This window comes from Idiotropiscis lumnitzeri, chromosome 13, assembly GCF_059441095.1.
Source record: "Idiotropiscis lumnitzeri isolate Australia: NSW breed Sydney's pygmy pipehorse chromosome 13, RoL_Ilum_1.0, whole genome shotgun sequence".
Taxonomy (NCBI): Eukaryota; Metazoa; Chordata; class Actinopteri; order Syngnathiformes; family Syngnathidae; genus Idiotropiscis; species Idiotropiscis lumnitzeri.
In genome coordinates, this window is record NC_142403.1 from 12,467,620 (window position 1) to 12,494,276 (window position 26,657).

The following is a 26,657-nucleotide window of genomic DNA, read 5'->3' on the forward strand; positions in this document are numbered from 1 at the left end:
TGCAGCTCCTTCTGGCCACCAGAGGCAATAGAGTCATGAGGAAACAAAGAAGAATTTCACCACTACCGTAAGTGACTCAGTACCAAGAGTAATATTATTTTCAGCAGAGGATAAAGAACAGATCTGTATAAGTGTTGTTATTTTGTTTGTTTACATGTGTTGCTGCAACATTTGTGTCCAACTATCACACAGATGCTTTTTGTTAGCCCGTCTATGGCATTTCTCACTATCTCTTATCATTAAGATAGCGGATTTAAAAGCAAAGTGATTTGGTTCTCATTGTTTATTTTATGATAAATTTGAAAGTAAACCTTAGCTGGGAGCGGAATTAAAGAGCTTGAAGTTTCGATTTTTCAGAATCGGCCAAAACACGTCTTGTGATGAAGTGAATTGAGTTTCTGTCGCCATTTTATCTCAAATTACTGCAGGCAATCAAAGCAAGAGAAAAAATTGGACAATGTCGCTCGCAAAACTCGTCAAGACAAGCCACCTGTATCTCAAGGCACCACTGTACATCTCATCTTGGCTCTTGGTATAAACTGTGCAGGTGTTAAGGTCTCTGGCAAGTTATCAATTGGTGTATTTTTCATGATGGTACATTTTGTGATTGGTTTTAAATTTTTTTTTTAATTCACTGAGTTTGAATTATTTTTAGAGAGGGTTTGCTATTTTTAAGTTTATTAGCAGCATTCATTTTTTTTAAGTACACGGTGCTTCTGTGGCGTGCCAGATAAAAAAAAAGGGGTAACCTTCTTTCTTTTGTACAGCCGAACATTGGCACCAGAATTTGAGCTTTATAAAAAAAAAAAAAAAATGCAGCTTCAATTAGTTGTTGCTTTTTAAAAACTACTCTTCCTTTTTCAATTTTAGTTTTAGTTTCATTCGCTATAATAACCTTGAATTGATATCTTTTTTAATTTTTTGGGTGCATGATTTTGGGTTTTCTCCACAGAAGTGACCGCTTGCAAGTCAAGAATGGCAACACAATGAATTATTGAGTCACAAGCGAATGCATCAAGAACGCTGCCCTGGCGTGACCAGCCTCGGGTTTGTTTTATTCATCGTACGTGGCCTGAGCTGAGCCGCTAAAAACGCTTGATAAACATGCGTGTGGGTGTGAACAGATGTGTTTTGTGTGGCCTCGCTACGTGTTGTGGCTTGTGCCGCTCTGCAGGGAATCCCAGGAGGCCTCTCTGGCTTTTTCTCTCTCTCGTGATACGACATGACCGTTTGTTAAGTAGGAGATACACTCGCCTTCCTTTCCAAGTGCGCTGATGGGTATAGAAACGGTCTTTTTGCAGCTGCCCTTTGCTCCTTCCATCCCTCCTCCCGTTTCCTCTCCTTCACACGTATGTCCATCTTTACCCGAAGTGCTTTTATTTTCCTCCTCGTCGGCAGCCCCTCCGCATCGCCTTTGTTTTCCCTCCCCCTCTCCTCTCACCCGCTCGCCTCCTCACCCCGCCGTCTACAGGCGGTCCGGCACTTCACTGCCAGAGCTGATTTATTCTGCTTCATCAGTACACATTGCACATAAGACTGGAGCAGGTTTGCAGCCTGTAGGCACACGCGTGCGTCCCTCACACGTAAATGCACACACACCAAATGTAGAGACGCACACGCGGCGTGAAACGGATCTGAGAGGCGCTGGAGGGCTCCGTCTGAGACACAACGGGCTGATGTGATTCAATGTTTAGGATGGAGTGTAATTGTGTAATTGAGCATGTATGTTACACAGCTTGAGCCTCTCGCGCCGTCGCACTTTCATCGGGATTCATTCTTGCAGGGAATGCTAATGTTTGATTTGAACAATGTTTTTTTATTTATTTATTTATTTATTTTTTAATTTTGTCATTCATATTGAATATCGACGCCTGCACAATAAGTTTCGCAGAGTACATTTTACTCCAAAAAGACGATATTGGATTTCAGAACACAGAATAAAATATTCAAATTCTCAGAGTAAAATTTAGTCTGAGAATTTTTCGTTGAATATTTTACTCTCAAAAATAATTGCTCTCGAATTGTATTTTGAGAGTAAAATGTATGAAATTGACCGCATACATGCTAAAATATCAATGACCTAGTCGCTCTGATGAATAAAAAAATGTGATCAATACAGTAAGGCAAATTTGAATGAATACATTGAAAAATTGTCAAGTATATGAAATCATTCCAACGAGAGCACTTTTCACATTTTCGGATGTTGTGGGCGAGTCCACTGAATGCGCGGAAAACGGCTTGACCATCACCTGTCAATCGAAATAACTACGATTCAGGGCTAGGTTCGTTGCTAACTAGCTAGCTTGCGGGCTAACATGCTTCTGAATGTCCGTCATATATCCGCCGACGGAAACTAATTGCCTATGCTTGGAAATTGCGTTGCATATTCTTCTTCTTATTATTATTCCTCGAAAATAAGGAGGTGCTGCCCCATGGATACCTGTGACCTGGTCGACGAGGATGCGGGAGGTGATGATGCGTCCGTACTGCGAGAAGAGCTGCTCCAGCTCTTTCTGGGTCATAGTCTTGGGCAGGCCGCTCACGTACAGGTTGGCGTCACGGATGGAAGCCGAGCTGGGTCGCGCGTACGAGACCTGCAAGGCAAGGAAAGAGCTCTCGGGTAAAACCGACCAATGAGAGCGCTCGCGGTTTTCGATGAGATGAAAGCGGAATAAGCACAAGCGCGAGGACGAGTGTGACGACGGATGCCGGGGGGAGAGAAATGAGACACACGTTACGTTTGGGATTATCGCAGCGAGGGATGGATCGGGTTCCTCGGAACAATGTTAAATCAGGTAGTTGGACTTCAGGTCTTTGAAAAGGAGAGCGGGAAAAGGATTAATGCTCTTAAGACTTGGACATGAAATGTAATTTACTCAAGCCATTGGAGGCATTATTCGGAGGGAAAATATGAAAGATCTTCGATGTCTTTCTCAATCTGCAATTTAACTGAGACTTAAGTAATAAAGCCATCGCTAAGATGGTCGAATCCTTTAAGCTTTTTACAAGAATTCCTTCGCCATGCAAATTCTGAAGACGGAAGACGCTTTCACAGTCAAGTTTTATGAAGCAATGTTACGGTGTCTGGAAAACAGTTTTGTTTCCTGCCCATCAAAAACGGCATCAGCATGGATTATATATTTGATCACTGAGATTTAATTTCTGAGTACCGCAACAATGGAGGGAAAAAAAGTCATTTTGGATGCTTGCTCACAGAGAAATGGAGAGTAAAAATTTATATTTTTTTTCAAAACACCTGCTTCCTTCAGTGATTAGCAGAAAATTAAGCGCACATTCCCAACAATTTTGAGCATCTTAATTCAGTATTTAATTTCATGAGGAATATCCATCCAATGATTCAGGAACAATATTTTGTTGCGATCAAAAGCAAGATTTAATTCATAATTTGTTGAGAAATGCCCCCAAATATGTCAGTTTTCTACTAACAAGCACTTAGTCAACAAACTCTTACTAAATTCTAGTTTAGCTGGCATAGTTTAGTGTCATGCATTCAATTCCATCAGCAGCGCTTGAACAAGGGGAGAATATTTGGAATGTTACTTGCTTTCAACAGATTCGGATCCGTCAGTCTAATATTTTGTGGAACGTAAAATACTTGATTCGTGGTTGCGAATCCACACATTCCTGCCAAGAAAATCACAACCTTTCAAATGAACAACACAAGCGCAAGCAATTATGTCTTGAATATTACAGACATTTTTACGGTTTCCATTTAAGCTTTTGGACATACCGTAGCTGGGCACTTGACCCTTTTTTTTGCCGGTTAGTCCCCTGCCCTCCGACCTTGACCCTACGGGCATATTAATAAAAATTGTTGGCCCCCTCCCGACGCCAAAAAAAGAACGTCTGTGCATGACACTGCCATCGGAGAGTTGCTAACCTTAGAGGTTAGTCGTTAGCTGGCTAATTTTAACTTTTCAAATTGGCTTATGATGGTCTTATTCATCTGCTTATTATTCATCTCATTCTTCTTCTTTCTTCTTCCCCATGAATGTGTCCAATGCAAGTAAGTACGTTTTCGATTACCCGCAGCGGTTGTGTCACATCTTCATTGTCACACATTGATCACGGCACATAGCCGTAAGCAAACGTCCGGACACACGGCGCTTTTAGTGGCAGCCATTTCCACTCTGATGTCACCTCAGACGTTTGCAAATGGCAGCCGGCGTTGCTTCCTGCCTGTAAACTTTGCAGCTGTCACACCAGGTCGCAAACATCTTCATGTAGACCTGACTTTGCTTCGGCAAAGTTTCAAGTAAATCCCATTACCGCGACCGGCGCCGTTGCCGCCGCAGCCGACTGGAGCGGCTTTGCCTCGCAGTGCTTTCATTAGCGCTGACAGGTGGGGGAGACATAAGCCATCAAGTCGGGTTTAAGTCAGGCAAATGTGGCGGATGTGTTGTCATCTCCTTGAGCAAGTCAACTCTTGACGAACAGCTGGCTTCCCGCGCATTCTTCACTTTTAGCGCGTCTCCTTTTGCACGTCTTCGTCACCGGCCTCGCCGTTTAGTTCTTTGTCTAAACGGCAAAAGTCTTCTCTATCTGGACCACTCCCCCCCCCCCCCTCTCTCCCCCCCCGTCTCTCTTCTCCCGCTCTCTTGCTGCCTCATTAAACTTCTCCTTCTTCCTCACATTTTGCGGCGCTTTCCCCCTCTTTCCCGTGCTCCCTCATTTTCTCTCCTTGTCAGCCAACTGCAGATGTCTAATCCATCAACACCTCCTCAAGCTGTGAGCGCTATTGTGTAAAACCGAGGGCGCATGTGTGTGAGCGTGCGTGTAGAAAAGTTGGAAAAACTCAAAGCGACGAGATTAACGGTGTGCACAGGCACAGGGCGTTTGAATGTGTCGGAGACGATGTGCACACGTGTCGCAGGAAGCCTCCGCCACCTTTGGCATGCTGCTTCCCCTCACACCTCAGTCGGGGAGCAGTCTCGCAGACTGACAACATCGGAGGTGTCAAGATAGAGGAAGCCACAAAAAAAAACAAACTCCAAGGCGCTACACATGGCCTGCGGACATGTGAAGCTTTGGTCTCAAGTGTCCTGACAAAAAGCAGGCGTGGCAACCTTCATTGTAGAAAGACCACACTGGCTTTGATTTGACCCCATGCAGTCGGTACATTGAAACCGGGAATTGCGATAATGTCGTGTTAAACGGCGACCAGCGCCAACTTCTTTGATTTTTACACAATGTCATGCTCACTAAACGATCTGAATCGTATACGTACTATGTCTTTATGACTGCATTCATGTTCACTTTTGATTCACACTGACAGAGTATTCATTGACATCGACACCGTTGTCATGACAGCTGTGTTCGTAATTTTCTTAACTCAATTACAGGTGGTTCCACACACTATGAACGACTCGGATTAATAATAATAATTTGCCCTTTATTAGTCCCACAATGGGGAAATTCGAGATTCGAACCCAGGCCTCCTGGGGAGACTGGGTCCTGAACGCGGCGCCTTAGACCACTCGGCCATCCTGGCATTATGGTGAGGTTTCCGTTCTCTACTATTGTACTCGACATTCAGTTACGTTTTTATAACTCCCTGGCAGTGTCAGTCAAAGCGGACCACGACTAGCTTTCGAATGGCAGAATATTGTGCAAGTGGTCACAACATTGTTGGAGAATTAATGCGAACCAAAGAAAACATACTTACCATTTGGTCTTTTCAATAGACAGGGTTAGGCAAAATGATATGAAACATTTGTAGAGCAATAAAAAAGGAAACAAAGAAAAAAGTGTTTTTTATTCTCGAAAAATACATACAATTGGTATTGCCGTTGTTTTTTGTTTCTTTTTCAGTCGCTTTCCATACGGTGTCATATAAATTAGCAGGAAATTAGAATACAAATTAAAAGACAAACAATAGATACCAGAAGAAGATCAGAACAGCGACAGTCTCATGTTGAGTCGAAAGCTAAAGAGTCAAAATGTGTCTTCAGACGGGTTTTAAAAGTGGACAGAGGGGACTTGTTGAACATTTAACTAATTTACTGCCATTGACGGCTAAAGACGTCCAAGATCCTTGTTTTTTTTTTTTTTTTTTTTAACTCAGCTGGTCATGAATGAGTTAATGGAAGCTTAGTGTGTGGGACAATAACGGATCCCATTTGACTGATTTAATTTTCAAAACATAATGAAACGCAATGGCATTATATGAACTTTTACCAAATAAACACACTTTTTTTTCCCTTTACTTTATTTGCCTTTTATTTAACCTACAAATGTATCAGATCATTTTAATTAACCCTGCATTAGGAAGAAAAGGAAAATCCAACAAGAGGTGGCCATTGTCGAATGAAACGACGAGTAGAAAGGGCAAAAGTCCTTTTTTGTCCACAAGAATGAAGACCAAATGATGGCTTTAAACAGGAAACGTTGCGATTTCATCACGCCGCAGCAAAAGAGCAGTTGTCATGGAACCTTTATGCAAATATATGCAAACAAAGACGGCTGTATGTCGTACATATGGATGACAAACGAACATGTCGTCACGGATCCCAACAAACAGACGTGCACACGCAGGATTACACGCACACACACGTACACGTCCACATCACGTCTAATTGTGTCTCTTTGGCAGAGGTTCAGCCAGCGGCGCTGAACCGGGGCCAGACGAAGCGCATCGGCAGGAGAGAGCGGCGAATCTCCGAGGCTTTTCACAACTGTGGGCTAATCCGATCCTATTACATTAGATTACATCAGATTAGATGTGATGAATTTGATTAGATTGGATCAGATTAGAACAGTTTGACAGCGATGTGGATGCAGGGATTACCCCAGAGCCACAGATTACCGGTCGTCTTGAAAGCAACCGGCTCGGCCGAGCGCAGAGCCGCGGAGGGAAAGGCATCGCAGGAAATTTGACGGCAGGAACAAAAACAAAAACAAACCGCATGGTGCGTTTGCAGTGTTGGCTTTGCGTGTTGACACCTGTCATCAAGCACGCGCGTTGCATTCAATCACAATTAGACAGAAGCTTGAAATATTTGGAAAATGGAATGGTGACAATTTGACGATCTCCCGGGAATGTCTCAGGAATTCCAACGTGAAATACTGACAAAATCATTTTTGACTTTGTTTTTGTCAATTATTTCAGAGGCTCATGCATGTTAAGAACATCTCCGTCTCGCATTCAGCAACCAACAACAACTCAAATTGGATTCAGTAAAAGCAATGCACAGTTTGAAACATTTGTGAATGTGAATGAAGTCAACATGGTGGGTTGTCTCTCACTTTGGGGCGGTTTTGCCTGTTTTAATGCCGCTTCTCCTCCCTGTCCCTGTTTACTGCTTCATCGAGTGCGCAATTGCATCGAAAGCAATATCGACACATGGTGTGCTTTCGATACTATACTGCGAGAGATTGCAACGTGAAATAGAGCGACGATGATATTTTGTTCTACTATTACCTTGATCGTTTTGGTCTGAAGTCGGAGTCCGTTTAACGTGTTGATGGCTTTCTCTGCGTCCTTTGGATCGATGTAGTTGACAAAGCCGTAGCCCAGACTCTGACCTGAGTGAAGAAGGAAAAACGAGATGTCAGTCCCCCAATGACATCATCGAGTACCAAATCTATCGGGATGACTTGCGGGAAATGCACGTCAGTACCAATAAAAAAATGACAACATGCAGTAGAACTTCAAAGTTGGATGTTTACCCCCCCCTAAAAAATACATATATCCATTGCACTGATTTTGGAGTCAGCCAGGCCTCCCTCAAGCGCCTCCAACTGGTGCAAAATGCTGCTGCTCGTCTTTTAACTGGAGCACGGAAGACGGATCACATCCCCCCCAATCTTGGCCTCTCTTCACTGGCTCCCAGTACACTTTAGAGGCCGCTTTAAGATACTTCTATTCGTCTACAAATCTTTAAATGGCCTCGCCCCGGCGAACTTTGACCTCTACGCTCCTGTCCTGTGCCTCAGGTCTGCGGACCAGACGCGACTGGAGGTGCTGGGGGGGTCGTGCCTTTTCTGTTGCCGGTCCCTCTCTCTGAACTTTCGACTCAACATGAGACTGTCGCTGTTTCTGCTGGTATCTATTGAATGTGTGTTTATGTGTTTTCATTTGTGTTCTAATTTCCCGCTAATTTGCATGACACCATATGGAAAGCGCTTTGTTACAGCTCCAGCTGTTGTGAAAAAATAAGTCAAATTGAATTGTATTGTACTGCAGCCGGAAATTTCACCCAATTTATTCTCTGTTAATTTAGAATGCAAAGAGGAAATATGTAATGGAAACCATAGAACAGCAAATAGTTGACCTCGACTTTCCGCATCTCCCCGACCCGGCCGCTTAGTTCGATTTCACGTTTTTGACAACAATAATAAATAGTCAAGTTGCAATGTAATACGATTGCTTCCTCAGTGCGTTCTTTACTTTGACTTCGAGACAGCCGTCAAGACACGCTGGAGATGCAGCGCACGAGGATGGATGCACAGTGAGGCAAGTACCATGACAGTGAGACTCACGCAAGCAAGCCAGCAATTAAAGCGTGACACTAAGTGTATTTGAGGGCATATTTGGCTCTCTTTAGAGCAAGCTGTAAAGTGTCCTCAGAAGCAGATTGCATTTGAGTGTGAAACAGGCCTGACGTCTCCCCCTACAGATCAAGCCTTTCAACAGGCGTTGGACTTGAAGCAGACGCCCGCAGCCATCAGGGATCTTCACTCGGCTTGTTTTGCTCAAACAGCCCCGATCCAGCAACACGAGCGCAACGTATCCCCCGTCGGTGCGAGAAGGGCAGCATGCAGATATTCACGTTAATGGGAACAGACAGCGGTTAGTCGGAGACAAAGTGAATGGCAAAATAGAGAGTGAGGCTGTTTCACAGAATAAATACTTTTGGGCGATGGGTATCAGCAGTGCGCATTGAAGGGGCCAGCAGGGACTTGTAGTTCTAACATCAAAACGCTGATGATTTTTCCACTTCCCTGCTCTCCTCCCTCTTTTCTTCTGGATTAACGGTGGATTATCAGAGGCTCTCTATTGTTAATTAAAAGGCAGACATCCTGGAGAGACGACTGCTATTTATAACCAGCCGGCCGCTCGGCTATCTTCTCATCCTCCTCCTCGCAGCGGACATCAGGTGTTAAATGTTCAATATAACTAACAAAAGAATTTGCTCGCATGGCTTCACTTTTTAAAAATTTTTTTTATTAAATGCTGCTTTTCAATCACACAAATTCAGGGGATTCGTGCCAAGATAAATTTCAGTCAGTGAGTCAGAGTAAGATATATATATATACATATATATATATATGTTTACTGGGGCTGAATCATTTTAGGAAAAAAATATATTGAGATTTTTCTGACAGAATTTTCTTCACAATGTTCAGTGACATTTACCAGCATGACAGAAAATGTCATTATAGCATTAAAAAAAAACAATAAAAGCTATTAGTGTAATAATGCAAGGACACTGAAGAGCTTTTGGCTCGATGCTCCACTGTATGAAAAGGTAACGCCCCAATTTTCCAAAATGAGGAATATGATATGTTATATGTAATCGGAAAAATAGTCAACGGGCTACTGTGTTTCTTCGGTGCCAGCACTAGAGAAATAGCTTAAAGTGCTGGTCCCATGAGCACATACGTATGACTCGTGGTGCATCAATTCCTCGCTCCACTTGAGTCAAGCTTTCGCCATCTCGTTCACCCTCGCCTCCCACTTTCTTCTCACCCTCTTCCCATCGTCTTCAGCCTTCAGAAATGTGAGCTTTGACAAGCGCGGCTACCAGAAGGTTAGCTGGAAATTAAGTGTTCTGGTGAAGAGCACTTGTGTAGGGCAGTCCAGAGGGGCCGATGGGCGCCGAGACTCTTAGCGCTCACAAAGCCATTCAAGCGGCCAAACTGGGCCGACGACCATCAACGCGACCATTGTACACTTAGTGTTCATACACATTGGCGGTGAAATGTCGACACAATTCTAGCTATTTGTGATTTGAAAAAAAAAAAAAAAAAAAGAAACCAACATTTTTTCCACCTTGAGTGACCTACTACTCAGTTGATTTTTTTTTTTTGTTGAGAGGTTGAGACAATTTGGTTGGACAAGTACGCACACCCGTCTGGCTATTCCACCCTGGATTTTTAGTAGAAGCCTCTATTTGGAACAGTTCATAATTCCCTCCATCTTAACTAAGACACCAGTTCTTGGTGAGTTAAAAAAAAACAACAACAAAAAAAAAGCTCCAAATAGAGCTGCTGGATTATTATTATATATTTTTTTTTTAGTTTAACAAAGCCAAAAAATGTTTAAACCTAAACATTAAGGTGAATGAAATTATTTGAAACACTATAATTATGAAAGTTTAGTTTGGATTGGATTGTTTTTATAACTAGTTATTTCAAAGTAAAAAAAAAAAAGGTGCAAAAGTATATATTCGATTATGGTTTATATGAAGAAACAATGCATCGGAGTTTACTTTTACATTTCAATAAACAATTTCAATAGAACGCTCAAATTTTGAACTCAAGTATACTCACTATAGTATCGTAAAAAGAAGAGTATTTGTGTTATGTTATATATATAATAATACTGTATATATGAAGTTTTTTACGATTATGCCAATAATCGTTGATCGTAATTTCGATTAATTGCACAGCTCCAAATCACAATTCTGCCACCATATTGCTTCACCGTAGCTATGTCGTCTCAAGTGATGAGCAGAGTTTTGCTTGGCAAACATACCATTTGGAATTATGACAATATGGAATATTATTATTATTATTTATTTTAATATAAGATGGTCAGGCATTTGCTTGTGATTTGAGAAAATCCAATTCCAAGCATTTTATTCTGTCTTTTGCCTGATGGAAGACACAAAAATGGTGTCACTTAAACAACCATTCATGATGCGAACTGTCATGTAAATCCAGTCTGCGAGTGTGTATATATAATTTTGTGCTTGCTTCGGCCTCGCTAAAGGTACATGGGTTTAATGTATATAAGTTTGAGGGTACCAGGCATCGCTATCGCTAACTATCCACGCCCACTTCCTCTCTTTAGCAAGGCTCGGGCCCCCGAGGCTGCAGGAAAGAGGGTGAGAGAAAGACCTTCTGATTGCCATCACTTCCCAGGTGAGCATGTAGACGGGGGAAAACGGAGGCATACATCTGCCGGCAGCACCAGGAAAGACCCTGGAGGGGATTCCACCCACCGCTTCCCTGCTGCTACGGAGCACCGAACAGCAGGGAGCGACCAGCAGACTGCCTGCATCGAGCATGGATGGGCGGGAGAGGCAACGCCAACGCAATCCACCGGCAGATACACACACATGGGCACATACTTAATCACCCAATCACAGAAGCACACACAAACAAACAAGCAAGAAAGTGTGTCCTCGCAGTAGGACGGCGAGGGGAAGAATGTATGGCAGTCAATGAGTCATGGTGTGCCTGGAGGGGAGGTTGCTACTAAACTATTAAGTGGATAACAGCAAAGAAAGACGAGGGAACACGCCTGCTTGGTTTTCTTCGTACACACGCATACTAATACATAGCCGAGGCACTCCAAAAAAAAAAGAAGAAAAAAAAAAAAAAGGGAACCAAGGGACCATAACACTGCTGCCGGATCAGCCCGTCATGCTTCTTTGACTTCAGCTCAATCTCAAGTCAAATTATTGATGCTAATCAAATTCAAAGTCACATCATAACTATCGGGTGGCAAAGTTGAATTTATTCGATTGTTACCGTTTGGTATAGGAAAGCCTGATGTAGCTTGTGTGCAGGTTGGGGGGTGATGCGTGCACCGGCTCGATCTGACAGATAACGACGTCGAAAAACAGTGTGCAATAGGTTGCAAGGTATGCACAGTGTGGTTGCTATTCTGGTAGCCTTCACATCTTGCGAAAGTTCCAAAGACAGATTGCGATACTAAATATGCGATATCATGCCATCCAATTATTACAAGACTTATTCATAATGTATTTAAAGAATAAGGAAGTACAGTTGTGCCATGAGATACAAGTTGAAGTTGTTCTTTATGACACTTGTAGCTCAGCCAGCCTGTTGCAATATTTATTTATTTATTCATTCATATTTTTCATATAGCTGTAGCTGTGACTTAACGGTTTGTCCATAATGATTAATTGATGGTGCGACTTGGCCACCTGGAGGCGATATAATACTGTACCGTTATGTTGCCACAAACAAAGAAGACTTTCACAACTACTGTATGAGGCAAGCCAAGTGATTTGTTTTACAGAGGATAAAGAATATATGCCTGTGGGGAATATTATATCGTCTGTCTACTTATAACACCACCACATAGCTGCCATTTGTTAGCCCATCTAAGGTGCCTCCTATTATGTGTTAGCATTAAGCTAGCGGACTTTTAAGCGAAATATTATTGTTTAGTTGGACTGCATACTGGCAATAAACAGCTTGAAGCCTCTTTGTTTTTTTTTAAGAATTGCAATGTTCTGAAGTGACTTGAGGTCACTGACATTTTTGCATGCAAGTCAAAGCAAAAAATAAAAAATAAATAAATAAATAGTATCTAATAAATTCAGCCAACCGATGGCGCCTATGTTGAAAACCTGTTTGAGTTGGGTCACGTGTACCTCGAGGAGCCACTTTATTTAAAATGTAATCAAAAAGGCGCTTCTGTGTGACTTATCAGCCATTGTTAATTAATTGTGCTAACGGACGAATTTATGCAGTCGCAGTAAAATAATGACAAGGCAACTGAGCCGTGAGTGACGCATGTGCAAATGAATGGTGATTCAGTCAACGAGATGAGAAATGACTTTTCAATTTGGGATTATTGCTAGTTTAGAGGTAACTTCAAACCAATTGAAGGCCATCAAGCAACAGGTGAGATGTATTGACACGCTTGTAATCGAGTACGGCTCCATTTAATGGACACAAAAGAGAAGGCCGCATCTATTGTCATTTTGTTAGGCAGGCTAAAAAACACTTATCCGGAGAAGCAATTATAGAATTCACATACTCAGCATGAGCATATTGGTTCATGCTAATTACAGAAAAATAATTTCAGTAAGTACAGCATGTGACATCAAACGGAGAAGCCATTAAGATGCGTGATGAATAAGCTCTAATGCGGTTCGAGCTCACAAACGAATTGTCTTCTCGCTGATAAATTTGCTTAATGGAAACACTAACTTATATATTTTAATTGTCAATTAAAAGCAAGAAAGCAAATGATGCATTGCTCTTCCTAATGGCCTTTTAATGAGGTTAGATATTCATTTTGCCTTCATATGACAATCGCTCGCTGGCTGGCTGTGCCAGTTGCGCCATATCTTCCAGCGACACACGGAAATGCGCGGCGGTAATAAAAGGAGGCGTCTTCATGAAAATGATGTTAATATAATAATGCGACTAAATTGGAATCTGTCCAAGCCTAACAATCCACTTGGCTATGATATCATCGTCCTGAAAGTTTACCTCTGCCAAAAAATGGAAGATTTATAATCGTCACTAACGTGTCTTTACGTTGCTTTGCTTTTTCACTTGGAGCCAATGGTGGGTTTTCATTTTTCATTTGGCATAATATAATATAATATAATATAATATAATATAATATAATATAATATAATATAATATAATATAATATAATATAATATAATATAATATAATAAATCTAACATAATATATATATATATATATATATATATATATATATATATATATATATATTTTTTTTTTTTTAGTGTACATTGATATAAAAACACATATGTACTGCACAGATTTTTTGAGGCATGCAGTGAGGGTCACAATTATTTGCTGTAATGTTCAACGTTGGCAGCCATTATTATTATTATTTCTTTTTTTTTTTTTTTTTTGGTGTGTTGTACTTTGCGACTATAAGAGCCACCGTGCAGCAGACATGAAAGCGTCCTCGTCTACTTCCATCATCAGGCGAGGCTCACAATGCACTCTTTGATGTGGAGTGCTTGCTGCCATGAAGAACATTTTATTGGACGTTGTTCCATTGTAGTTTTATGAATGCTGCTTTGGGAAAAGGTAATTAGCCATCAAAAAATCAACAACAAGACCTTTGTGAGGTAGTCAAGTACGCACAGTCGTTTCTATTCCCGTTATTTCTCGTGTGGGGGGGAAAAAAATCCTTTTTCTAAAAAGTTATTCGAACTCAGAGGTTCCCATTTATTTTTATCTTTTATTTTTGTCGGAGGAAAATGACACGATGAAGAAAGTGGTCCTGCCATAAGGCAATGTCACATGACTCACCTTTGACCTCTAAATGTTCAATCAATTATTCCACTAAAGTCTATTAACTTCAAATTTGCCTTTAAAATTATTTCTTACGAATAAAAAAAACACAGCACTGTATTTGGAGGGGACACTTTTTTTTTTTTTTTTAAAGGAATAATTTAGCAGTGCATTTTCTGAAAACAATATGCCCCGAATGTAACCTCAACTCTCCTCTAACGGCTTCTGATGTTGTTGAGGCAAATGATACAATTTTAAGGGCAGCATGTCCAACATGTTTATCGAGTTTGCTGCAAAAGGACTATTTTTTTTTCTTCTTTTTTTTTTTTTTAAGTTAGAGTGTCGTCAAGAGTTCATGCTGCTTAAATATAGTCCAGTTCAAAGTAATACATTTTTACGCATTTCATTTTTTAGGGCCATTTAATTTATTGAAAGTTGACAGCGTTTTACACCGCTACGTAACTCGATGATGTAGGTCGGGCTCTCTGAAGGCTTTATCGACATAGAAAACGCAAAGAGGCAATTGAACAAGGTGGCACAAAGACCCCGTGAGAACAAAAGACCACCGGGACTTAAATAACGGCAATACGGTTGGCGGTTTAAATAGCTAAAATCATAAACAGAGCCACATCCCCCGCACACGCGTATCAACAGTGGATCCATCTCCCACTCACTCATTCAACACGTCTTTCCCTCCCGGGTTGCCAAGGTAGCAGCCAATGTTGCAGTCAGGAGGCTCCCACTCGCCGTTCGCTCCCAAGGCCTAGCTTCAACCAACACGCAGCAACGTCAACCACCCCCGCACGGTGGCTACCTGAGCTGGGGGGCCGGCGGACTGCAGCCGGCAGTGTGTGGGCTGGCGGGCTGGCTGAGGAGCAGACAGAGGAGCCCCTTTGAGTCTTGGCTAACCTTGTTACGTCAGCCTTGCACAACCTGGCCTCCTTCACCTGCTTGGACGCCGTCGGAGAGAGGAGAGCGAGGCCAGCAAGCCCTCGGCTATCCACCCCCGGCATTGCAGCACAAGCGAGGAGGGGGGGTGGGGTGGTGAGTGACTGTCTGGCTCGTCGGCGTTCAGGTGCGACATTGGGTGAGGAACGCAACCCCGAGGCACATCTATTCTTCAGATAGGACGCCAACACAGGGGACAGTCGCATCCTCTGTGTTCCATGTAAAGGGCACTCAGAGTGGAACGAGAAGGGACAGAGGCAGCTTGGAATGAGGGTCACCGGAGGGGCAGTGCAGTCGAGCGAGCTTTCAGCTTGTCCAATTCTGGGACCTAAGCAGACTGGGGGGGTTGGGGGTTGGGGGGAGGGGCTGAGATTGGGGAAGGGTGCTCGCTAAAAGGAGCGAGACAGGACGTTCCTGGGACGCGGGAGTCTGAAACTTTAATGTGCGTCTGCCCGCTTGTGTCTGCACTTCTGAGGCTGGCAGGTCTTTTAATACCTGGCTTTGGGAGACGTCAAACTGCTTTTTCATCCGCTGCCCTGTCAGCCGCGTTCACGCTATCTTTACCCTTCAGTCCATTTCAGGCTCAGATGAATGGGAGATGGGAGACATCGCCGCATCTTCTTGCGGAATAGATTTTAAACTTAAATGTTTGGTCAGCATAGAGCAGGGACGGGCAACTTAAATGCTGGAGTGGGGCACAATTTTTCATTAGTGCTCCTGAGAGAGTGGGGTGGGGGGCAGTGCGGACCATGTCCTTCCTAACAACGTACAAGACAAAAATTCGGTTTTACATACGGACAAAATATGTACGTAGTCTTAATATCTTTCATTTGGGAAAATACATTTCCAATTATATAAATAAAATATCCACAAGCCCAAGTCAACAACAAAGAGTTTGACACAAACAACACAGTTACTACATTGTGCTTTTTCTGCCACAGACCGGTTCATACAAGTCAATAACTTTTGCGGACCGGCAACCGGGGGGGGGATTTTGTACGACGTACGTGGTCTTTTTTTTTTTTTTTTTTTATAATTTTGCTAGCGTGTGATTTTAAGATGAGAGTAATGTGACCGAAACAATTATCAAGAGTCCTTCATTGATGGATGTCATGGAGAGAATCCAGTAACTTTTCAAAATAAAATATTTTTCAGCCTTGAATAATAAATAAACTGGAAATACTGCAAGTGTTTTTTTTCATCTGGCAAAAATGGCCTGTGGACCGCTACCGGGCCGCGGGCCAGTGGTTGGGGACCAAAGCCATAAGAGACTTACTGGGTGAAAGCAGAACTTAATGGAAGTGTTGTGTTTACAGAGGGGATTGTTCTTGTGTTAAATCCAGTACACCTGAATTTTTTATTTATTTATTTTTTTGTGTGTAAGAATTGTGTTGGCGGCAGGTTTTCACATGCTGCCTGTCAGCGGAGGAGCTCTGGCTTGAACGACTTCGCAGCTGACATCGTAGTCTATTTATTTTTCATAGCCAACATCTGCTTGGCTTGCTACAGTGTCATTACGATTTGCATCAGCTCAACAGATTCCTTGTATAAATGTGATACGCTGAAGGTGACTACAGTAGTATGCAGAAAAGGGGGTTTCATTAAATGTGCTTACGGATGGCATCCTTCATGATGACGTGAAAACAATATTTGGCATGAATTGCTCTCTCTACATAAACATATATATATATATATATATATATATATATATATTTTTTTTTTTAACTATGTCAAAGCATCATGACTTTTTCTCTTAAAAGAGTGCAACTGGAAACGCCACCATAGTTCGCACACTTACTTCAAATCGCTTTTTTATGGCATATTTGCATTCAAAGTAAGCTAAAAGACAGCCCATTCACAGGTGAATGCCCGCGGCTTAAATTGTGTGGGCTGCGTGTAAGGTAGCGTTAAATAAAAGATTAACCTCCGTGTCCCTGACGTGTTATGAGAACAGCGTACAGACACAAGCAGCAGGTAAGCAGGCACGACAAGCGCGGGGAGCAAGCCAGACAGCCAGAGCTGGCTTTTCAAACACTTCACGTCAGCCAGCGTGACAGGTGGATCTCGAGTCTCCGCCCAGCCAGGCGGAGCGTCCCGCGGAAGGCTGGTGTGCTCGCACCTTGTCAGTGAACCTTCACGTTTCATTCAAGATGCTCCGAGACAGATGGAGTGATGCAAGCAAATGGAGGAAACGACACTCGTTGGACACATGATTAGGGACACCCGCAGAGTCTGTCAGAAGATCAGCTGTGTCAAAAGTGTGAAATGTGCATTTAGAATCGCATGATGTGTTCATTGCGTGATTACCATTTATTTTGTGCATAGTTGGTTCTTAAAAAAAAAAAAAAAAAAAAAATAACAGTTGACGACTCATCCCGTGCTTCAATAGTAAAACTGCGACTCTGTATCGGGTCGTGACGCGTTACGGTACACTCGGCACTATTCAGTTTTTTCTTCATTGTCAAGGAAGAAGTTGACTGCCACAAAGAGAAATTTTGAGAGGCTGTTGGCAATAATTGATCGCCCCATTCACTGACCGCAGACTCCCCGCGCTTCGCTTTCAACGCGCATGTGACATGAGAAATTAGAAACCGATGTTGTCGCACATTCCATTATACATAAATAATATATATATAATTTGTGGCGGTTTCAAACGTGACTAAATCATAAAGGGACATTATTCAAATAAGTTCCAGTCTTCATAATGTCTAAATTCCAGATATTAATCTTCACATTGAAAAATTATTGCGACATTATCATAATGATTAAACAGCACATCATGAAGGTGTTGATTTCGTGTTGATCCAAATTTTGCAAGAACTGATCAGACACCCCCGCTCAGCTGAAAGCGATTATCCATAAAGTATGACTGAATGCATCAGCGAATAAAAGAAAGTATGTTGGTTCATACGCGACAGTTTTGAGCTTCTTTACGACAATTGCGTTCACATCCAAACTCTGCTAATGGCCCACTTCGTCGTTGCTTGAAAAATTTACGGGGAAAATCGGTCGGAGGGAGACCACGGTGGTGATGACATGGTGCAGGATCGGACAGGTGTTATTTTGGTACCCAACAACTTCCATTAGCCGAGTGCGCCTGACTCCATTTTGGGGGCTATTACAGAAAATGATTGCGAAGAGGAATAACAGGAAATCCTCTCAACTTGCCTCGGACTTCTCTTCCCTGGTCGCTGGTCACAACATATTTGTCATCACTGCCAAAACTTATCTTTAGGGCAAATCAAATGCAGTGATTTTGTCCGCATTACACATTTATCCCGGTGTCCCGCTCTCTCACTGTTTGGTGATGGCTGCTGCCTGTTTGCTCTTTAATGAGATTATCAGAAGAGGAGTGTCAGTAAGTAGGATCGAAAACGAAAGCCATTCTGGAGCATTATCCAAAAGATGCGAGCCGGCCCACCCCTCCCGTGATCCATCTGCCGTACGGCCACTCACACCGCCACCGCGCCGTGATTAGCGGCAGGAGGCGCCGCTTAATTCAAACGACTCTGAAGAACATGCGGCACTTTGCAGCATTGCTGAGTCGGTGACGCTTGAAGCCAGACGGAGGGCAGAGATGTTGCGAGAGGCGATGTGCAGCTGTCCGCTGTGGCGTCAGTGTCTTTAATGTTTATCGAGCAAATCGGAGCAAATTTAAAACGACTTTGGCTGTGGCTCATATTCAACTGCAGTATCCCAAGGGCTGAACGTTTTGTTTTGGGATCGCACACAAAGCGATTTCGAGATCGTCAAAGCTGACTCACACTAACCAGCGTCGTACTGATTAAAAAAAAAAAAAAGTGTAGTCCCGGAAGTAATTTATTTCGCCGCAGCTTGTTATTATTATTATTATTATTATTATTATTATTATTATTATTATTATTATTATTATTATTATTATTATTATATGCGCAGCAGCAGCAACGAGCTGCGTGATGCGAATCATCTCCTCTGCAGTGACAAATAAACGACCCCGCTAACAAGTAGCGTTTTAAACAAGGAGGCCACAGAAGTGTGCTAATCGCTAAAGTGAAATACAGAGTTGGGAAAGTCACAAAATAAGTGCTCAGGTGTACAGTCGACTTTAAAAGAAGTCTGGCTAGAACCGGCAGCAGCTATGAACGCAAATGCTGGATTTCAATCAATACGTATCGAGACATAAAATAAGACGACCGCTACATTAGCAATTTAGCAGACCGGAACACGGAAACTGCTGACGTAGTCATGACGAACGAAGAGGTTCAATGTCAAACATATATTAAATATTTGTAATCTATCATCAATAATATTTGCACCACAGAGTTTTGAGATCTACACAATAATAGGTCTCAAAATGATATATTTTAATCCATTTATCTTAATAATCTGACAGTCATGTACAAGGAACATGTACATTCGTGCGAAATGCAAAACATTTTGCGGTTTAAAAAATGCATTTTCATATTCAAAATTACACATGAATAAAATAATTATATTTGACGACAAGTAGTTTTTAAAAAGAACCGCCACCCTCTCACAAAACGTCTTTAGTGTTATTGCATTATTATAGTAATCGCTTTTATTGTTTTTAATGCTATAATGGCATTTTCTGTCATGTTCGTAAATCTCACTGGACATTTTAAAGAAAATCAAAAATTAAATCGAAATTGCGATATTTGTCAGAAAAATCACAAAACAATTTTTCCTAAAATCGTTCAGCTCTTCTCCCATGTGTCTGACTTATTCTTTCGTTGGCTTTACATGTTTGCTAAATGACTGTAAAACACTCTGCAAGTTGTCTAGTTTATTCCTCTCATGAAGGGTGGAAAGATGGCACGGCATGAAGTCTAAAGGTCACCATGTCGTACCTGTAATCTTGTCGCGGACCAGTTTGCAGGATTCAATCTCGCCGATGCTACCGAAGAGGCTGCGGAACTCCTCCTGGGTCATGTTCTGTGGCAGGTAGTTGACAATGAGGTTGGTCTTGCTGTCGTCATTTGTGGGCCCGGTCTGCATGGGCGAGGGGCAGCCGCGGCTGTTAGTGGTTGGCCCGTTGGCTGTGGTGCCTCCTCCGCTTGGTCCGTTTGTTACCGGAGCCTCCATGTTACTGATGATCTGAGAGAGGCGAGTAGGAAGAGAGAGAGACGGGGAAAAGATAAGAGGATTAGTCGAAATGATGTTTTTTTTTTTTGTTTTTTTTTTAATGCAATAAAAACACATTTGAAATCTTTAAAAGTTGTTTCTGTGCTAATATTTACCCCCAAAAATTATTAAATCCATTTATGACCCTAATTTGGTCTTTGCTTTAATACTAATATGCTGTTTATGTTATTATCATTATATTATTCAATACATGGCCAAATATTGATTTTCAAGAGTTGCCTAGTATGCATCTTCAGGTTGGAAAAGACATAATGTGGCAAAAGATTGAGTTTTTTTTTTTTAATTGTTTGGAACAACAAGAACAAATGTTTTTAGTCTTTCGCCAAACATTTAGGGGTGCGCGTCTCTCCAATAAAAGATGATTTGATACATTTGTCGATATATGAGGTGAGATACAGTTCAAGGACGGTTTGATTATAGTGGAATGATTCAATTTGATTCAACTCATTGGATTTTTGATTCGATTCGAAACGGTAAGGCTCAGTTCAATGCAAATACTTTACGTATGTTGATATATTTTAAAGAGGAATAATTCGGTTCGATTCGATGCACTCGCATGTTCTCAACCAAATCAGATTTTTTGACTCAGACCGTTTTGGGTTTGCCACTGTTGTTATATCCATCTCAGACTAATGACTGACAACATATATATTATTATCTTCTATACATTTTTGCTGGCATAACAACTTCAATTATATTCAGCAAACTCGACAAAACATGAAAATTGTCATTCAAAGATCAAAGTATTCCACATTCCAGCAACTGGGGCGCCCTTTCAGCCAAATGCTGCATTCAACTACTGATGTTACTGCTGTGGCAGAAAAGTTCAGACTCTTCTTCTTGGGTTTTGAAGAGCATCTCAGGATCAAAGTGTTCTCAGAGGAACTGTGAGCTTGCATAAGTGGGTGAAAAATAAGCTAAAAAAAGGGGGGGGGGGTGAGAGTCATAAATTGGAGGAGGATGTAGGTTGCTTTCAAAACAGTGCCTTTTGATGCGTTTTTTAAATAGACTTGTCACCTGTCGTTGAATATTACTCTCCCAGAGTAAGGGGCGGAGTCACACATTTGCATACGATTTGTAAATAAAGTGTGAGTGCGTCTGAGGAAGAAGACTTGGAAGATGCGTCGCGAGACTAGTCGGGAGGAAGGGATTCCCAAATGGAGGAGCTTCCTTCAAATACGGATCACGGCCATTTCGCAATATATCGTCAATAAGTGATGCAATTAAAACGATGCTTTCTTCAACGCAATTTGGAGAACTGACACGTCGCACTGAAATCCAAAAATAAAACGCTATTAGCATGCAAAACTACTGTTATCGTCATCAGCGAGATGGTGCCCCCGTTTACTCATTCAGGCATCTATTTTTAACTATTCCGAAGTACACGCAGCCAGACTGAAGTTGGAAGCAGACAGTAAAAGAAGCACACGCACTTAATTTCTATTTTTGGAATAACAACAACAACAAAAATGTGGGCTAATTATAAACCGAAAATCGTCCATTCATTTTTTTATTAATTTACAAAGTTGTGGTTAGGAAGCTGGAGAATTATTTTTCATTAGGAAAAAAAAAAAAAAAAAAAAGAAATATATATATATATATATATATATATAAATATATATACATATATTTCCTGTAATATACTTAAAATACATATATTTTTTCTATATGAAAAAAATACATGAAGATGTAATAAAATATCCCAAATAAAATAAACTATCATTTAAGGAACTGTCGAAATCTGTTTATTTTCCACAGATATGACATATACCTTTATACCTTGCCTTTAATTATACTTAAATGGATTGTTCTAATATGATTGTTTGCGTACCGTCAAGAAATCGACAAATTCTGTTTATTTTCATTTAGAATTATGTTGGTTTTAACTGTACTGCCATCCTTTCATTATGCAGTTACACACACACGCAAACACAAACAGACACACTCCAAGCAAGGGCCTGCACTCATTCCCACAGTGAGGCATCTTCAGACACACACACACAGAAACACGCACACCAGGAGCGAACAATGGGCCTGAACCCACAGCAGAAAAAGGGAAAAAAAAAACAGACGGGGAGATGTCTAAAAGCTCTCAAGATGAGAGCTGCATGCAAATTGTTCTTTTGACAGTATCCTTCCCTGCTCGCCTCTCTACCACAACAAAGGCAGCCACAGTATGAGTGATGGTGTGTGTGTGTGTGTGTGTGTGTGTCCAAGTATTGGAGAAAGACACAACAGTATGTAACCAAAACACAGTTGACTGAAGAGGGACTTATTATTAAATGTGTTTGCATTCCCCGCTGAGCTGCTTCTAAATTCCATCTCAGCCTTTCAACTCCATGGGACACTCTTGGAGAAGTTTAGGCACCAGAAAATAATTAGCGCGGACCAGCAGAGCCTGAGCGGACATTTGTATGTCCCTGCATGTGTATGCCCACCAGCATGCGTGCTCCTTCGCATGCCACTTTATTGCAGAAGTGAACACGCCGGCTGCTCCGCATCACCCACAGCGCAGCTCAGAAGTGTGGACAGAAGTCAAAGCGTATCCTGCGGAATATAACGACCTTCTCAGTTACCAGTCTTTTGACGAAGCTTTTTGCGCTCAAGTCGTGATGCTTAAAAAATTAAATACAAAATCAGAATTACATTTTGTTTGATTGCCCAACTCTAGGCAGAAGTGAGTTTTGTCTGTTGCTGTGAATGCGAGTTTTTTTTTAATACGAACTGTAATTGGTTGGCAATCAGTTGAGGGTGCTCGCCATCTCGGCTACGGAAGCAAGGAAGTAAGCTCGGAAAAGCGCTGTCGAAAATGGATGGACGGCGAGAACAATTGGTGCTTTTGTTTTTTGCTTTTGTCAAAAAACAGTACACTACACACACCCTACTTTTGTCTTGCTGAAATTAGCTTGTTCTCAGGCATAGACGTGACGGGACTCTCATTTCTCTTTTCACTCCCAAGTCTTGAATGGAAAGGGTGTGGTTAGCACAATGTTCTCACAATACGGAGGTTGTGGGTTCGATTCCGTCTACGTCTTTCCTGTGCGAAGTTTACATGTTCTCCCCCCGTGCCTGTGTGGGTTTTTCTCCAGGTACTCCGGTTTCCTACCACATTCCAAAAACACGCATGGCAGGTTGATTGAACACTTTAAATTGCCCATCGGTGTGTTTGTGAGCACGGATGGTTGTTTGTCTTTGTGTGCCCTGCGATTGGCTGGCAACCAGCTCAGGGTGTACCCCGCCTACAGCCCGAAGACAGCTGGGATCGGCGCCAGCATGCCCGCGACCCTCATGAGGAGAAGCGGCTTCTAAAATGGATGGATGGATTGTCCTTTAATCCATCCATCCATCTAACTGCCTCAGTCAGCAGAATCGCGACTGGCGTGTAATTGTCTAAACACAGTAGAATATCAGATCATATTACTTGATGCTTGTGTAAAATGCCCGGTGCATCCATTTGGCAGCGGCAGCAGCAGCAGCAGTCGTCTCCTTACCATCTTTGGCTGCGTCAGCAATCCCTTCTCTGCCCAGCCCTGGAGCTGCGGGAGCTCTGCCTGACGCCACTGTGTCTCTGTCGACCCCTATGGAGCGGAGCACATGAGGGGAGGGGATGGGGGGAGGGAGGGACGGGGAGGAAGGATGCACAGCCCACCGTCAGCATCATACACTCACTTTGCACTTTAGTGTAGGGTAGAATTTGTTGTTGTTTTGATGGGAGGAAGCGGGGAGGAAGGAGGGGTGGGGGTGGGGTGGGGGGGGGCGGAGTATGGTAGCTCACAAGTACTATGTTGTCATTCAACCACTAAAACAAAAATGGCTCAGTGTAGAAATGGTGGTAAAAGTAAAAATGTATCGGGACTGCTAGATACACACTTAAAGGAAGTGAAAATGAAAATTGATTGTGTGAAGTGATGACGGCTTTCATTCTTCTAAAGGGCGCTCGAGAATTTGATTTCTCCGTTCGTCCGTCCATAAAAACCATCAAGTTATTAAAAAGAAACTGGCAACTGGTCCTCGATCGATTACGAAAGGATTAAATAGGTGTGCAATAGCATTGCCTTGGTGGTAACGTTGAACAAGTTTAGGAAAAAAAAAAATGTGATTTTTCTGACAGATGTTGCGATTTTGATTTGATGTGCGGTTTTCTTTACAATGTGCAGGTGACATTTACAAACATAACAAAAAATGCTTTTATAGCATTAAAACAAATAAAAGCTATCATTGCAAAAATGCAAGGACACTTAAGAGGTCTGCTAAATTGCTAATGTAGCCGTCTCGATACGTATCGATTGAAACATTTCTTTTCATAGTATTTGGCTCTGCGCCGTAACGCGGTTCTAGCCAAACTTTTTGTTAAAAGTGGACTGTACACCTAAGCACTTATTTCGTGTCTTTCCCAAATCTATTTCACTTTAGCGATTAGCACACTTAGCGACTCCTCATTCAACTCCTTGTTTAAAATGCTACTTGCTAGCGGGGTTGTTTATTTTTCATTTTTTTATCACCACGGAGGAGATGATCCACATCACACGGCTTTTTGCTGCTTGCATATCGTACAAATAAAGACTGTACTGCTGCGGTGCTAGCTAGCTTGGCACCTAGCATTCAAGCAGCAGTGAGATCAATTACTTGCGGGACTACTTTTTTTTTTTTTTTTAAATCAGTATGGCACAGGTTCGTGTGACCTGATTCGTAAATAGGTGGCACAAACCACATCTTTGACAATGTCAAAATCACGTTGACAGGAATCGCCATTTTGGTCCCAAAACGCTCATTCACTCAGTAGTTTCCGTTGCTGTGGTTTCAAGAAGCTTCACAGTGGCTGGGAAAAAAAAAAAAAAAAAAAAAAAACACACTAATTGTGTGTGTTGCAAGCAGCCGATTGGAGTGGTCCTCGCAATGACCTTGGCTTTATGAGTTTATAATGAGGGGTTCCCTCTTGCTATCCGCGGGTAAACAAGCCTGCGGTTGAAGACACAAAAATGTCACAAATGAGCACCAAGTCTGTTCAGCGGCTCTCAAGAGCGAGGCGGGCGGGCGGCCGGGCGGGCGCTAGTCTTAATGCCTACAGCTATGGATGCCACTAGCAGCCAATTTAGCAGGAGAGGGGAAAGAGAGGCGGGATGACCTCTGCTTTCATTGACTCCTTCAGAGGGAGCGGGCGATCAGTTGGAAGCAAGACGAAAAAGAAAAGGATGAGCAATGTGGAAGACACTTCCCATGCTTCAAAGAAGGGGAGAGATGAGGTCGGCGAGCGGGAGCGAAAGAGAGAGCGAGAGAGTCTGTACCGCACATGTTCTCATGTCAACGTGTCTTGTAAAGCGGGTTGAGAATGCGTAATGGAGAATCAAGCGTCAAAAAGGAGGAGGAAGCGCCAGAACAAATAGGTCAGTGGTCGTCCAAGGTCAAATGAGAGGAGTGAGCCACTTTTGTTTTAGGCTAGTGAAGACTAAAAAAAAAACAAAAAACAAAAAAACAAAGACTGATGTGTTTATGCGGTAAAATAGATTGATTGAAATGGTTTTGTAAGACATGAGAAGCATGAGTGTGACTTTTGTACAATGGAACCTCCAGGGTTGCTGGTCAACTGGCAACTTGTTGGAATGGAGAGAAAATTTAAGATGTCAGCTTCAGGTGAAAAATGCAAATGTAAAATATGTGAACTCATTTACTGCCATTGACGGCTAAAGACGTCAAAGATCCATTTTATTTACTCGGCTAGTATTGAATAAAATGTTCAAAATCTCAATTTGCATAGAAGCACTCAAAATTCTCCTTTTTGAACATTCTTAAAAGGAAACCCTCAAATTTTATTGCCAACATGATAATTTGATTCAGATTTCATTGGTGGAACAAGAATTAAACGGAAAAATTAATCAACAGAGAACGCCATTTTGGGCCAAATCATTCTCAGCTGCTGACCAGAAGTGACGTGGAAACGGCAGCAAAACACATTTTTATTCTTTGGCTTTCATCTCAGCCTGAGAGACAACATCCTTTTACTATTTCATTGTCTTCACTCTTCTTAATTTTTTTGTTTTAACTGTCCGTTTTCATTTTCCTGATTTTCATTTCCTGTCCTTCAGCTACTTTGTATGCCGCTGCGCTTGTTTTCAAAGCGCTCTATAATTAAATCAAGTTGAAAATCCAACTGGTCACTAAATAGCATCGAGAGCGACGGATTAGATCATTCGATCCGAAGCTGAAATGGAAAACGGGCGGCGGTCATCAGACCAAGCGTAACCAAGAGTTAAAAATCGACTTCTTTATGTGAAAGCGATCCGGCAAAAAAAGAGATCCAGATCAGCTCACGACTGGAAAAATTCATCTAGATGATGGATGAC

The 26,657-nt window shown here is 42.1% G+C and overlaps 1 protein-coding gene across 7 annotated transcripts in view; it reads right to left on the minus strand.

Moving 5' to 3' along the window:
• elavl4 (ELAV like neuron-specific RNA binding protein 4) overlaps positions 1–26,657 on the minus strand; it is an 85,106-nt gene that overhangs the window by 25,617 nt on the left and 32,832 nt on the right. For 4 of the 7 annotated variants that reach the window (XM_088312859.1, XM_088312861.1, XM_088312863.1 and 1 more), the window contains 4 exons: positions 23,808–23,894; positions 20,022–20,268; positions 7,442–7,545; positions 2,440–2,594 (listed from right to left, as the gene is read on the minus strand). In XM_088312859.1, coding sequence (XP_088168985.1) covers positions 2,440–2,594; positions 7,442–7,545; positions 20,022–20,268; positions 23,808–23,894 — 593 coding nt within the window. The remainder of the gene's footprint in view (positions 1–2,439; positions 2,595–7,441; positions 7,546–20,021; positions 20,269–23,807; positions 23,895–26,657) is intronic. The other 3 variants (XM_088312862.1, XM_088312860.1, XM_088312865.1) reach the window with 2 other exon arrangements.